At 37.7% G+C, this 13,024-nt stretch overlaps 8 protein-coding genes across 8 annotated transcripts; 6 read left to right on the top strand and 2 right to left on the bottom strand.

The window, feature by feature from the left end:
• Positions 1-326: 326 nt before the first annotated feature.
• Positions 327-2,735, top strand: PET111 (Pet111p; the record flags this gene model as incomplete). Its single annotated transcript, XM_018133903.1, has 1 exon — positions 327-2,735. One exon carries the CDS (start codon positions 327-329, stop codon positions 2,733-2,735), a length of 2,409 nt encoding a protein of 802 aa, XP_017989392.1.
• Positions 2,736-3,029: 294 nt separating this feature from the next.
• Positions 3,030-4,322, top strand: PSH1 (ubiquitin-protein ligase PSH1; the record flags this gene model as incomplete). Its single annotated transcript, XM_018133902.1, has 2 exons — positions 3,030-3,065; positions 3,132-4,322. 2 exons carry the CDS (start codon positions 3,030-3,032, stop codon positions 4,320-4,322), a joined length of 1,227 nt encoding a protein of 408 aa, XP_017989391.1.
• Positions 4,323-4,744: 422 nt separating this feature from the next.
• Positions 4,745-4,927, top strand: COX7 (cytochrome c oxidase subunit VII; the record flags this gene model as incomplete). Its single annotated transcript, XM_018133901.1, has 1 exon — positions 4,745-4,927. The coding sequence occupies one exon, from the start codon at positions 4,745-4,747 to the stop codon at positions 4,925-4,927; it is 183 nt and encodes a 60-aa protein (XP_017989390.1).
• A 554-nt stretch (positions 4,928-5,481) lies between these two features.
• Positions 5,482-6,459, top strand: AIM39 (Aim39p; the record flags this gene model as incomplete). The annotated part of the gene is made up of 1 exon (XM_018133900.1): positions 5,482-6,459. The coding sequence occupies one exon, from the start codon at positions 5,482-5,484 to the stop codon at positions 6,457-6,459; it is 978 nt and encodes a 325-aa protein (XP_017989389.1).
• A 65-nt stretch (positions 6,460-6,524) lies between these two features.
• GFD1 (Gfd1p) lies at positions 6,525-7,346 on the bottom strand (the record flags this gene model as incomplete). The annotated part of the gene is made up of 1 exon (XM_018133899.1): positions 6,525-7,346. One exon carries the CDS (start codon positions 7,344-7,346, stop codon positions 6,525-6,527), a length of 822 nt encoding a protein of 273 aa, XP_017989388.1.
• Positions 7,347-7,707: 361 nt separating this feature from the next.
• Positions 7,708-8,091, top strand: MLO1 (Mlo1p; the record flags this gene model as incomplete). The annotated part of the gene is made up of 1 exon (XM_018133898.1): positions 7,708-8,091. The coding sequence occupies one exon, from the start codon at positions 7,708-7,710 to the stop codon at positions 8,089-8,091; it is 384 nt and encodes a 127-aa protein (XP_017989387.1).
• A 305-nt stretch (positions 8,092-8,396) lies between these two features.
• RDH54 (DNA-dependent ATPase RDH54) lies at positions 8,397-11,117 on the top strand (the record flags this gene model as incomplete). Its single annotated transcript, XM_018133897.1, has 1 exon — positions 8,397-11,117. The coding sequence occupies one exon, from the start codon at positions 8,397-8,399 to the stop codon at positions 11,115-11,117; it is 2,721 nt and encodes a 906-aa protein (XP_017989386.1).
• Positions 11,118-11,156: 39 nt separating this feature from the next.
• On the bottom strand, positions 11,157-12,998 carry VMS1 (Vms1p; the record flags this gene model as incomplete). The annotated part of the gene is made up of 1 exon (XM_018133896.1): positions 11,157-12,998. The coding sequence occupies one exon, from the start codon at positions 12,996-12,998 to the stop codon at positions 11,157-11,159; it is 1,842 nt and encodes a 613-aa protein (XP_017989385.1).
• Positions 12,999-13,024: the final 26 nt, after the last annotated feature.

Raw genomic sequence — 13,024 nt, 5'->3', positions numbered from 1 at the left:
TTCTGTAGCCGAGTGTTTCGAATGTGAAAAAATTTCGATGAAGTTGTGAGAGAACATAGATTTCATCAACGCGGTCCAGGGAAGGAAGTTAAGGTAGCACGCTGCTTCATAATTGGTACATCCTCATCAAGTAATTGGGTCTTTACTGTCGAATTAAAATCGCAGCCTCGAAAAGTTCATACTCAGGAAAGAACTACTCTTTACGCTGAATTGTTTCCTGTACCGCACTCATCTAACCTCACATTAGCGCATAAAATCCCTTATATGGTGGCTGAAATTTTGCAAGTGATATAAAGAGATCATTCCTTCATCTCAATAACTTTAGCATGTTAGTCCGAAGTCGTAATATTGTTAAACAACGGGCGCGATGTTGGGGTTACTTGTGCAATATCGAACATTTAAATATGCTGGTATACAACCAGCATATTCGCGCCTATAGCTTGCAAAAGAACAGCTATAGTGAGGACATGCAGAGTTGGGTGAAAGACACTTCGAAAGATAGCTCAAAAGATACTTCGAAAATCCAGTTTTCTAAGAAGCAAGAACTATTAGATGACTTCGTTACCTCGTATACGTCCCAGAAGAGCAGCAATATGGAATCTACAGTATCAGATAGTGATTTCGGCAATTTTTGGAAGACAAGGTTCCTAACTGGTGAATTAAAACTTGTAGAAGAGGTAATTAATCTCAGAAGATCCTCCGAGCTGAAATTTAATTTCAACCAGCTAATGATTCTTCTACAATCGCTCAAGAATTCAAAAAGATTTTATGAAATAAATCAGCTATACAAGGCTTATTATGCTGATTTAGAGAACTTACAATTGGATCCATCAGATAAAACATATCGGGAATTTTTAAAGATAATAATACTAGCTGCATCAAAAACCAATGAATCAGACATTGTGGAGAATCTATTCAGAATATATATAAAGTATCCTGCCGTCGAGGCAAGATACATAACAATTGGCATGAAGGCAATGCTTCAGAATAATAATTATATTATGGCAAGGCAATTCTACAATTACATGTTGTTGAACCAAGAAACGTTCCCATTAGTTGAAGAACATCTTCGCACGTTTTTAAAACACACAATAAAAAACAATGATCTGGTTACATTAAAAGAAGTATTCAAAAGGTGGGTGGATGAAGCTAACAAATTGCCATCCTATAAAACTATTGCGGGGGTACACATTGCATTTTTGAAGTTTAACTGCAACAGCGGTGAACAGCACTGGGAAGAGATAAAGTTACATCCAAAAATCCTAGGTAGTGGTTATAACGAAAGCGATTACCGCATTGTAGCAGAATTCGTTTTGAAGGTTTATAACAATTCCTGGCCCGAAAACTCCATATTAACGAAACTGAACGAACTATTACAAGATACAAATCCTGAAGTAAGCGCAAGAGGATACCTTTATCTGTTGTTACTGCGACACTTTGCAGATATTTGTGACTTTGGTAATCTGAAAGGTTTGCTATCAATGATACAGTCAGATGTCGATATTAAACTTGGAACCCCACACCATTACGCTGCATGTACCTACTTTGTAAAAAATGGGCTACTGCAAGACTTGATGTTATACTTAAAGACGTTTCTGATAAAAAGCCCAACTAATAACAGCATGAACTTTACAGCACAGACATGTCACCAGATATGGACTTGTTCCATGCAAGCTTATCCAATGCTTTATAAGGAATTTGAAAATGAATTCAAGCTTCTCTATAGTAATAGTTGGTATAGGCGTACCTTTCCATGGCTTGAAGCTACGGTTAATAATCTAGTAACGGTATCACATCCGACTTCTGGTGACAAGATCATGTACCGCAGAAGTAAGGATAATAATGATTCTAAAATACTGTCACGGGTGGAGTCGCACATTAATCGAGGGAAGCTTGGTCAGGTAAGGCGATTGATAACCAATCAGATGAAGCTTGGTATTAAGCCAAGTTTTAAAGTTTACTACTACCTATTAAGATACTGTGTTGACAGTGGCAACAAATCTTTGGCTAAATTTTTGAATAGCAATTTGCGTTTAACTTACAGTAAAATACCATTAACGGTAGAAATCGTGAATCTTAGAATTCGTCTTTATGAAATTATGAAGGATGGCGTGGCCGAAACCCAGTGTAAAATATCTGCTATCCATGCTGCCCAACGAGAAATTGTACAATTTATAAAGGATAATGAGGCCTGTTTGGATTTTGAGAACCATATGCAACTTGCTCTGCTGTGTTCCAGGTACCATATAAAAAATGTAGCGGAGCAACTATTGCTTAGAGGTAAGGACCTCATGGACATTAAGAATAAAAAACAAGTATACGTTTTTTACAGAACAGCTTTTATGGTGTATGTGCGACAGAATGCCGCTGAAAAATTCCTACATGCTATAAAAGAGCATAACAGCCTTTCTGAGGGAAAACTAATCACCAAGTATTTTATAGCACTTACTAAACGTCATATTAATTGTCTGCATTCAAAGGGAGCTGATGAGAAAATCTTTAATGAATTGCGTGTTGAGCAAGAAAAACTACGCATTGCTTACGCAGCCAATAAGTTAGAAGGTTTGGAAAAGATGTTAGAATTGACAAAACTTCTCAGAGCCTGGTTAGACGACTTGGTCTATCATAAGCAAAAGTATTTACTTGAAGCGCAGAAGAAGAAAATTAACCAGAAGCAACTACACTGTCAGAATCAGGCGGAAGCGGCAGTTCAGCTGCCCAACACTTGTAAATAAAAATTAAATATTGCATTCCTGCAGCATAGTTTATTAACTGGTCTAAATAATATCTAGCAAATATTGCTGCATGTTCTAGGTAGCTGTTTTTTACCTAATCATTCGCTGTTTAATCGGTTGCGGTTAGGGGAGCTAAGCAATCGCGGACTACGCAATATTTTGTCAAAAAACAATCGATATCAAAAACTTGAACTACAGTATTCATACAATACATATCAACACTATACCCATAATTATAACACATAGAAAGCTCAATAATCTCTATTAGACTCTTAATAGACGAAACAGCCCAATATGTGTGGATTATTGCAGAAAATTGTCCCGAAATTAGTATGTGTTCACTCTTAATGCAATATATACAACTATGGCAACATCAATACTAACATTCGCTTATAGGGTGCCCAAAAACATAGTCAAGTTATAGAGAAGTTAATCCAAACTACAGTTTGTACAATATGTCATGATTATATGTATGTGCCAGTGATGACGGCCTGTGGTCACAACTATTGTTATTACTGTATTTCTAATTGGTTAAACAACAATTCAGGAGAATTAAGTTGCCCACAATGTCGAGCAAGTATTTCAACTATGCCTGCACTGAATGTAACTTTACAACAAAACCTTGATTCACTCCTTGATGTTCTGGATAAGTCTGAGCTTGAGGTTACGGCTCTTCTGGATGCGAAGGAAGAGTGTCTAACAGAATACAAAAATGATCTAGCAAACAATGAGTTGTACAGGAAAGTGTTTGATAACACTGCTATGGCTGTGATTGACGATGAGGATGGTGTAGCACGCTGTAGTAACTGCAACTGGGAGGTGGAGGGTCCTGTTTGTCCGCACTGCAATGCAAGGATGAGAAATAGAGTTAACGAGGATATCTTAAACAGTGACGAATATTCAGAGGGAGAGCTTGAGGAGCTACATAATGATGTTGAAGAGTACAGAGTGCGTTCCGCGGAACTTATACAAAATTTAGAGGCCGTTGTAGGCAACGACAGCGATGAAAGCTTGGCTGATGCCCTTGACAGAAGGTTCCCAATACGACAGCCGCGAGACTTTTTACATTCAGAGGCGAGTGACGATAGCTCGGATAATTATAGCGATAGTAGGTACTATCCTGAAAGCCGTTCGAGAAGAAAGTACAGTCAGTCAGACGAAGATGAGTCTGACGGTGACTTAGATGGCTTCATAGTTAGCGATGAAAGAGAAGGCAACGAAAGTGAAGACAGTAACACAGACACTGCAAGTTCGCCTGTGCGGTTAAATACCGTAACAGCACCTTCTATAAGCCGATTTTCCTCAGATAGCGACAATAGTGAGGACGACAGTGAAATCGAGCTGCTTGAGGCTCGAACCGCAACTACAACTGAAATTCTACTTAAAGTTGACAAAAGCGATAAAGAGCAAGATTTAGATTCCATGGATGGCAAGGATAGTGACTATTATGAACATCACGATGAAGAAGGCTTTGTTAGCGGAGATTCGCTTGATGACAAAGTTCAAATTAGTAGCCAGAAGCGTTCAAGAACGATGAAGCATGAACGCAAAAGAAAATTCATGGTAATTGAAAGCGATGAGGAGTGATTTATCCACAAGCATTTATGCAATTATAGATAGAAGGGACAGATAAACAGAGAGACTTTTAACAGGGTATCGGTATACAGGTTATATAAGGCAACAAGAGGTACGTAAATAGTGATATATGCCGTCTATAGGAGGTACTATATTACACTAAAGCATGTTGCAGTTGAATTGTAAAAGTACTATAAAAGTCCCTGAAATGGACATTTAGTCAACTAGCGAAACCTCATATAATTTATTTGATCTTCTATGTAACCTCTCCTTCCCTGAATATTTCTTGCAATATGATTGGCTACCTCGTGTGTTGATGTCCAAAAAAAAAATCTTTAAAGCATTGCCTTATATTTCACATAACAAGTAGTATATACACTATAGGCTGTTTTAAATCCTTGAAAGCACAGACACAAGTCCACAGTAATTTCAAAATGGGTAAGAGAATCATTGACATGCAAAGATTGTACCAATCATCTACAAAGCCTATATGGATGAGACATCCTAGATCCCCATACTACTTGTATCCTTTCTGGGGTCTGTTTGCAGTTGTCCTTGTTGCACCATTGTTGTATATTCCAAATGCTATTGCAGGTGTTAAGGCTAAGAAAAATTGAGGTCGCCCCACGCAGCATTGCTCTTTAGAGCGCGTTTTTGTTTGTTCGTGAAATGTTCTTTTAGTACAACACAGACTAAATATGTCAATAACACTTACGAACTTGGAAACTTGCATGTTTGTCCACAATATAATGACGGGGATAAAATTGTTGTCTACAGTGTAGGGCGATTCTCTGTAATGATGCGACCTTGCTCATAATATTCCGAACTGACAGCACTGGTTTGTGCTGATGCCTTCTATGTATCAAAATCTCAATGCAAGTTGAATAAATTAACTAGAAGAATATATTACCTAACTAAATATACGATTGATACGTTAGCAGCAGCTTTAATTCACCGATGGTGAACCTATGGTGATAATAGCTTACTTGTCCGATGTAGGGCTCTTTACGCGCCTATGGTTCGGACACTCAAGTCACCGCCCCTATGTATGAAACTAAAGCTCAACAATTAGTTCATCTACATTGTGAAAACGTAGAAAGCACTAGTTCTGTTTAAGCGGTATTAGCGGTAATTAAGCAATTCATAAATAACATTGCTTATTCCCTACAAAATGCCACTCAAACTGAGGTTATATAGACTGTCAACGGTTCGATACTTTACTCGCCAGCCCCTAGATCCAAAACATATATTCACTAATCCAGAAACGAATAGCCTACGATGCCCCCCAAAGTTCTTCCAAGAGGAAACCCCTAATCTTGGCAATAATTATGAAGCTGGTAAGCATGAAGGAAACAGGGACAATATTGCAGAAGCTGTTGGTAATTCAATTATAGAGTATAAAAGAAGGAAGCGAAAAGCCAGGTGGACACTATTCTTTGGAGGAGTTTTCTTTAGTGTATTTGGGTATGCTATATGTTACAAAGTGGCATACAAAGGCGACGAGTTATTCTTGCCGTTGTGGCCTTCAAAGAGAGCAAGGCCTCTTGAAAAGACACAGTCAACATACTTGAAGCTCAAGGAATTGAAGAGTATTGCAGAAACCAAGGTATATGAAAAGCTCTCCATGCATAAAATGATTAAGGAACAATACGGGGTCCCTCTTCGTACTGCAGACGGGAAGCGCCCGGAAACGCAGCGATTTGACGCATGGCAAGAGGACCAATACCCTGGTATTATGGGGCTGCTGCTTGAACCTTCGAACTACGAACCGAAACGTAGTGAAAAGGCTTTGTGGCACAGCGTTCCGCATTTTTGTAAATGGAGGATAGGATATAAAAGGTTGCATTGGCCAGATTCGGTTAGTGACATCCTGGAAATTCTGGGTCTGAGAGCATCTGATTTGGTCCAGGTGATTAACCCGGATAGGGATTATGGGGACTTCAGGTATGAAACACCGTCAGCAAAGCGAAATAACCATGAACGTTCAAGTTACATTTCTTTTGTAGGCGAAATGGCTCTAGGTCCCGATGCATTGATAGTTTACAGTGGTCGATATCATGTTAACGTTCAAATAGACAAGGTTGATTTGTTACGAAAAGAAGACGAGAAATTGGTCAAATACGTGTTATTCAAATCAAGTAATAATTAAGTGGCTTGTATATCATCTTCTAACATTGATATTTCATAAATTATAAAATTACAACATTCCGGATCCTAACTAGTTTGTAATTCCTGTAATTGAGCTACTAACTCACTTTCATCCCATTCAAGAGAGAAATCATCATTTAGGAAATCCGTTAATATCTGCTTCTGCTTTTCCTTATGTATATTTTTTAGGAGAACGTTCTTTTTTTCTTCGATGTTCCTTTCGAGTAAATGTTTTCTTAGTTGAGGGTCCTTTGTACCATTATTTTTGTCCTTTGTTCTCTTGTTGCTGACTGAATTTGATTTAACCCCTCTTTCCGTTACAGGATTCGGTAACCCTATTCCCAATCTAACAGCAAGAGGGTTTGAGTTTAGAGCCAGCTCTTTAACTTTTTCCTTACGGCTATCACCCCCACGTAGCGCCTTTTCGGACTGACTTAGTTGCTCTCGTTTGTGGGTCCTACTAACAGAACCCTTTTCTAGAGACTTCGGTTGCACTAAACCTAACCTAAAAGCTAATTCATTCGGTTGATGCGTAAACCGCTCATGTGAATCCTCTTTTAAACTATGTCCTTCAACAGTATGAGTATCAAATATCTGATTCTTGGAACTATAATTGCTATCGCCGGTTGAGGGTCTAGAGTTTGTTAGTTCATTCTCACTTGAAGGATTACTACTATATTCAGTTAAGGATTGAGACTTTCCTCGGAATCGTTTAAGCTTTGTTTGTTTATGTTTTCTGTTATCCTGCTTTTCTACATGGGCCCATTTAGACGTGTTAGTGCCATTTTCCACAACGGTTTTCTTTGGCGAAGAACGATCTTTCCTGTCAGGGATTTTAACAGTTTCTAGCTCTATTGAAGCTGTCGCCCATTTAGAGTCTAACGGCATTTGTAGTTTTATCTTTTCTTGCAAATTTTAGTTTGGCATTACGCTCTTCACCCATTGTAGTTGACGTCGAACATTAGAGTTTAACAAAAAATTTTGAGGGGTAGCAAACTAAGAACACAGGAAACGGACATCGCAAACCAAGGTCGAAATTGGTTCTGAGATTGTAGCTACCTTAACATAGTTCTCGAAGAAACTTCACTCTATTAGTGGTTTAACTTAAAAGCTGTGTTTTATTTTTCGCTGCACGAGTTTTGTAATTTATACTAAAGTTATTACATATTAACTTTTTACGTACTTAAAAGCCCAAGGTTTACATCGCTGCCAGCACGTAAAATAAGGGATCAAACTATAGTATCAGGCTATGCTAGAATCAACTTGGTTAAGATTTGCGGTACAAAAGCGTGCATACTCTGTTAGGTACAAGCAATGGCGATCTATGAACATTAAGCAAAAACAGGGCTTTATTAATGGCCTAGTTGCCACATATGCAGAGCAGTACCCTGGTTCTAAGTCGAATGTGTCTTTTAAAAGTCTCAAGCAAGATATGGAATTTTATGGTGACGCTCCGGCCGTTTTTGGAGTGATCTACGATAGCATATGGGAACTACAGAAAGTGAAGCAGAAGTTGATACATTCTAACGATGATGGACATAAATGGGTTACTGACAATATAATAGAGCATGGTCGTTTTGCTCATCATAGATTTCAGGAACTGTTGGTTGAGGAAGACAAGAATGAATCTTAAATAAGGTGTGCATTATATATGAATTCCTATGGCATAAAAGACATGTGTAAGCTATAGATAGAAAAATAACACGCTCTGCTATCGAACCAAAATTCACACGATAGCCGGTTACAGAGTAGATTTAGTCAAGGTCTCTATGCTATATATAAATACTTCAAATAATAATCGTCGGCATACTTTTTAAAGAAAAACCGAACGTATGTATATAAGTAAACCGCTTAAATTTGTCTCATAAGTGACAAGAATCACAGAAGCGCTATAAAAACTACGTGTTCAAATTGCAGAGCGCCATTTCATAATTGGCTATGTCAATAAATTCCACTTCGCAGGGATATGTTAATAGGCCATTCAAATCGTGTAAGATTGATGCTAAAGTGTCTGTGCAAGATGATGAAACCGGACGTAGTACTGTAAACAGCGGGGCTGGAAAGTGCGCGCCACTTCCAAGAACGTTAAAGCGTTCAATTCCTTCAGGAGATCCAGATAGAGAATCTAAACGGTCATCAGGTATCACCAAATTATTCACGTTAACATACAGGAAAGTAAGTAATAAAAAAAAGAAGACCTGGGATGGTGATGGTTATGCAGCCTATCCGGTTGGCGGGAATTCCATAACTCTTTACAATGAGCTGGGGAAAACAATAGGCTCCAACCTGTGGCATAATAACAGAGATATGTTTGATATTCTCTTTTCATGCGGATCACTAGAATGTCAATTAGATTATGAAATTATAGATCCCCAGGAATATGAAATAGCACTACAGATTGTTAAATCCTCGAAGTCTTCTAATAAATTTCCACAGTTTAAGCAATCAGCAACGAGTATAAAATCGGCTCAAAAGGGACCAATGAATAGAATGCAACTTTCAAAGTTATTTACCCCTACTACATCCACGAAATTTAAACCTGTTATAAAAGCTCCAGCTGCAGCTACTTCTTTAACAAGGACTATTATTAGCAAAGCAGGCATGAGATTTCAACCGGCTTTTGATAAGACCATGATTAATAATCCGTTGGTAATGAATATGGCAATGGATGATGAAGTAGAAGTAATAGTAGATCCATTACTTTCAAAGGCATTGAGACCTCACCAACGATCCGGTGTAAAGTTTATGTACGATTGTATTCGTGGTTTGGCTCATCCAGAAGAGGATGATGATAACAAGGCTCTTATTTTAGATCAAGATAGTGACATCCGCGGTTGTCTACTTGCCGATGAGATGGGCTTGGGGAAAACTTTCATGACTATAACATTAATATGGACGCTATTAAAACAGAATCCGAAGCCATCTACAGGAGCTTTCTCCCAGAATGGAGTTGCTCTGCAGGGTGTTTGTCATAAAGTGATTGTTGTGTGTCCTGTAACACTAATTGGTAATTGGAAGAAGGAATTTATCAAATGGCTGCCTCTGAACAAGATTGGTCTGTTGACATTAAGTAATAGCAATACTCCTGATAAGGATAGGTCTGATGTTAGAAACTTCCTGCGTGTTCAAAGAACATATCAAGTTCTTATAATTGGATATGAGAAACTGCTAACAGTTGCTTCTGAGTTAGAAAAAGGTAAGAATAAATTAGATCTACTGGTTTGCGATGAGGGCCACAGGTTGAAAAATTCATCTTCCAAAATACTTAAGTGCCTTAGTGATTTGGAAATACAACGAAAAGTTATTTTAACTGGTACACCTATTCAAAATGATTTGATCGAGTTTTACACCATTATCAACTTTATTAATCCAGGAATCCTTGGGTCGATTTCAACGTTTAAAAGGGAATACATTAACCCAATTACAAGGGCAAGAGATGTAAAAACCAAGTTCAATGAGCTTATAAGAGCGCAAGGTGAATCAAAGTCTCAAGATCTTATAGAAATCACAAAAAAGTTTATTCTGAGACGAACAAGTTCAATCATTTCCAATTATCTGCCACCAAAAATGGATTTGGTAATCTTCTGCAGACCAACAGAATTGCAACTGGACGCTTTTCATAAGATACTTTCAGGAGACCATTTGAATTTTCAACAACTGGGATTTAATTCATCTCTAGGTCTAATTACGCTATTGAAGAAAATATGCAACTCTCCAAATTTAATAACCGGCGACTTATATTTTCAAAACAATTTTAAGGACCAGAATTCACTCACGAATATTTCTCGCTCTGTCAATTCTGGTAAACTAATGGTCTTGATATCACTACTCGAACATATTCAGTCAGATTGTGATGGTGAAAAAGTAATAATAATTTCAAATTATACCCAAACTTTAGATATAATACAAGGCCTGTTGATATCACAAAATATGACTTTTGTTCGTCTAGATGGATCTACTCCGTCCAAAGAACGAGACTCACTGGTTAATATTTTCAATAAATCGCCAAGTGTTTTTGGGTTTCTATTAAGTGCAAAATCTGGCGGAGTAGGTTTAAATCTTATTGGTGCTTCAAGGCTCATTTTGTTTGATAATGACTGGAATCCTTCTGTAGATCTTCAAGCAATGTCAAGGATACATAGAGATGGCCAGAAGAAACCTTGTTATATTTACCGGTTGGTTACAACCGGGTGTATTGATGAAAAAATATTTCAGCGCCAACTCATGAAAAATAACCTGAGTAGAAAGTTTCTGGATGATCACTCTAATCAAACTTCTAAGGATGATCTTTTCGAACGTGATGAGCTTAGGGATCTATTCACAATTCACACTTCTACAAGATCTAACACCCACGAACTCATTTGTTCATGTGAGGGGCTTGGCAAAAAGTTTGATGAGGATGATATTATAGAGGAAGAAAGCTCACTCAAGTTGACAGATGGTTGGATGAATGCTAACGAAGTAGGTGCGATATTAGAAAATGTGGCTAGAGAGGAAAAAGAGTCCAAAGAAACTTTGATGAAAAAATGCTTAGTGGGTTATAAGCATATTGATCCTTCTAAAACCGGAGACATTATAGATCCTATAATAGGGAAAGTCCATTTAAAATTACCGGATGTAATCACATTTGCATTTGTTAAAACTGATCGAAATAAATAAAAACCAGTTAATTGTATAGATCTTCCATGATAATACCCATTATTTATTTGCAGAAAGCTTCATTCGAGCCTCTGCTGCACGCGCACGCTGTTCTCTCATCAATCTTTTTCTTTGATCTTCGGACAAAGAGTTTAAATGTAACTGGTTACTTGAAATTCTATCATTCAGAGTTTTTCCTGGACCCCTTTTAGATTCCAATTTATGTCTTTGCCTTTCTCTAACAATTTCTAGTTCTCTTTCCATCGCCCTGGATGATTCCTCGGCCTCGAGTTTAGATTCCTTATCAGTTAATTCAGCGACCTGTTCTCTTGTTAATGGCTCCCCTATATTAGAATCCTCCCATGTTGTAAAAGATTCTCCAAGGTTACTTCTAGCAATTTGAAAGGAGCGCTTGACCTCTATTTTCTTCGCCAGATCCCATGCAGTTTTGCCAAATTCATTCTTAATAGTAGGATCACTTTTCAAATTAGAAAGCAAAAAAAGAACCATGTTCTTAAGTGAATTTTGGGATGCATAGTGAAGCATTGTTGGGGTTTGTGAGTATTCATAGGATGGCAAAAGTTTGAAATTAACGTCCAGTTTATGCTTTTTGAGGTACAATAAAAGTTGCGGGGCCTTGGATTTTTTCAGTATCGACGTAACTTCTTTGGTATGTATCTCTTCCAATTTCAGTTCCTTGACCTCTTCAACCTTCTTTTGTTGTATAGGATGTGGCACTACTGATGGAACAGCTTTGTCCTGTGAGACAGGCTGTGGTCTTAGTGTAATGTGTAAATATGTCAATTCGCACCATACTCTTTTAATTTCATTGGTAGTAGGCCTTTTAGTAGTGAGAGGGATTTTTTTAATTCTAGGATCATCTTTCTTCAAATTTCCAGATTCTGTAAATATCTTCATGTCGGCTATATTTTTAGCTCTGATAAAGATATTTTCACATTTGCTTAAATATGGCTCCCATTGTTTTATTACGATCTGAATGTCATTTTTTAATGCAGCTTCGTTATATCTACGAAGAGATGAGCCTGCTGAATTTGCTTTTCCTTTAGCATTATCCATTGTGGATTGAGATCCGCCCTGCTTCCTTCTTGTAGTATACCTATGAAATGTCTTATGTTCTATTAACTTTACCGACTGTGTCTGTAATGATTGTCCTTGCTTCGTTAGGTTGCCAGTAATAGACTGCCTTTGATGGGATATGATTGCACCAGCGAAATGTCCACCACCGAACATAAAAAGTGCAGACATCCCTGGGGGTTTTTTATTGTCTTGCCATTTTCGCAAGGTATCCAATGGGTGCTGGATGGTATTGGGTGTGAAAATGCACTTATAAAGACCAAAAACTTGCTCTTCGGAAAGATGTCTAGACCTCAGGTACAGCATCGGGGATCTCGTATTCAAATGGCTTGCAGAGTCTTGCTGATTATCTCTGCTACTGTTTAAGGTGGCTATTTCATTCTCCATAATAACATCCAATTGATCTTTATGAGTGGAAAAGATATCCTCGTCACTTTCATTATCAGATGTTTCAACATCATCGGATCCAGAAATACTTTCGACATCGCTGTTCCTCATAATATTCTCAAATTCAGAGAAAGTGATCGGCAAAATCCCATTCGCCTTTCTTCTTAAATTATATCTGTGGAAATCTTCTCTATAATGTGACTTCAATAACAAGTCAGTCTCAAATTCTATGTCACAGGAATTACACTTCTTGAGAGAAGTTTTATCTGGGAATTTTTGCTCTTCATTAATGTCTAACTTGCCAGTATTAATAATAACTTCGGAAACTAAAGAATTAAAGCTCATTAATTCTAAAGAGTCTAATATATCCTTGTTTAAATCATAGATGTATGTGTTAGCTTTGTTAAGAGTGTCTGTCATGCTTCTATCTCTTGTTCTAATCGTTG

Source organism: Eremothecium sinecaudum, chromosome VII (genome assembly GCF_001548555.1).
Source record: "Eremothecium sinecaudum strain ATCC 58844 chromosome VII, complete sequence".
Classification (NCBI taxonomy): Eukaryota; Fungi; Ascomycota; class Saccharomycetes; order Saccharomycetales; family Saccharomycetaceae; genus Eremothecium; species Eremothecium sinecaudum.
This window is presented reverse-complemented; position numbering and strand designations above follow the sequence as displayed.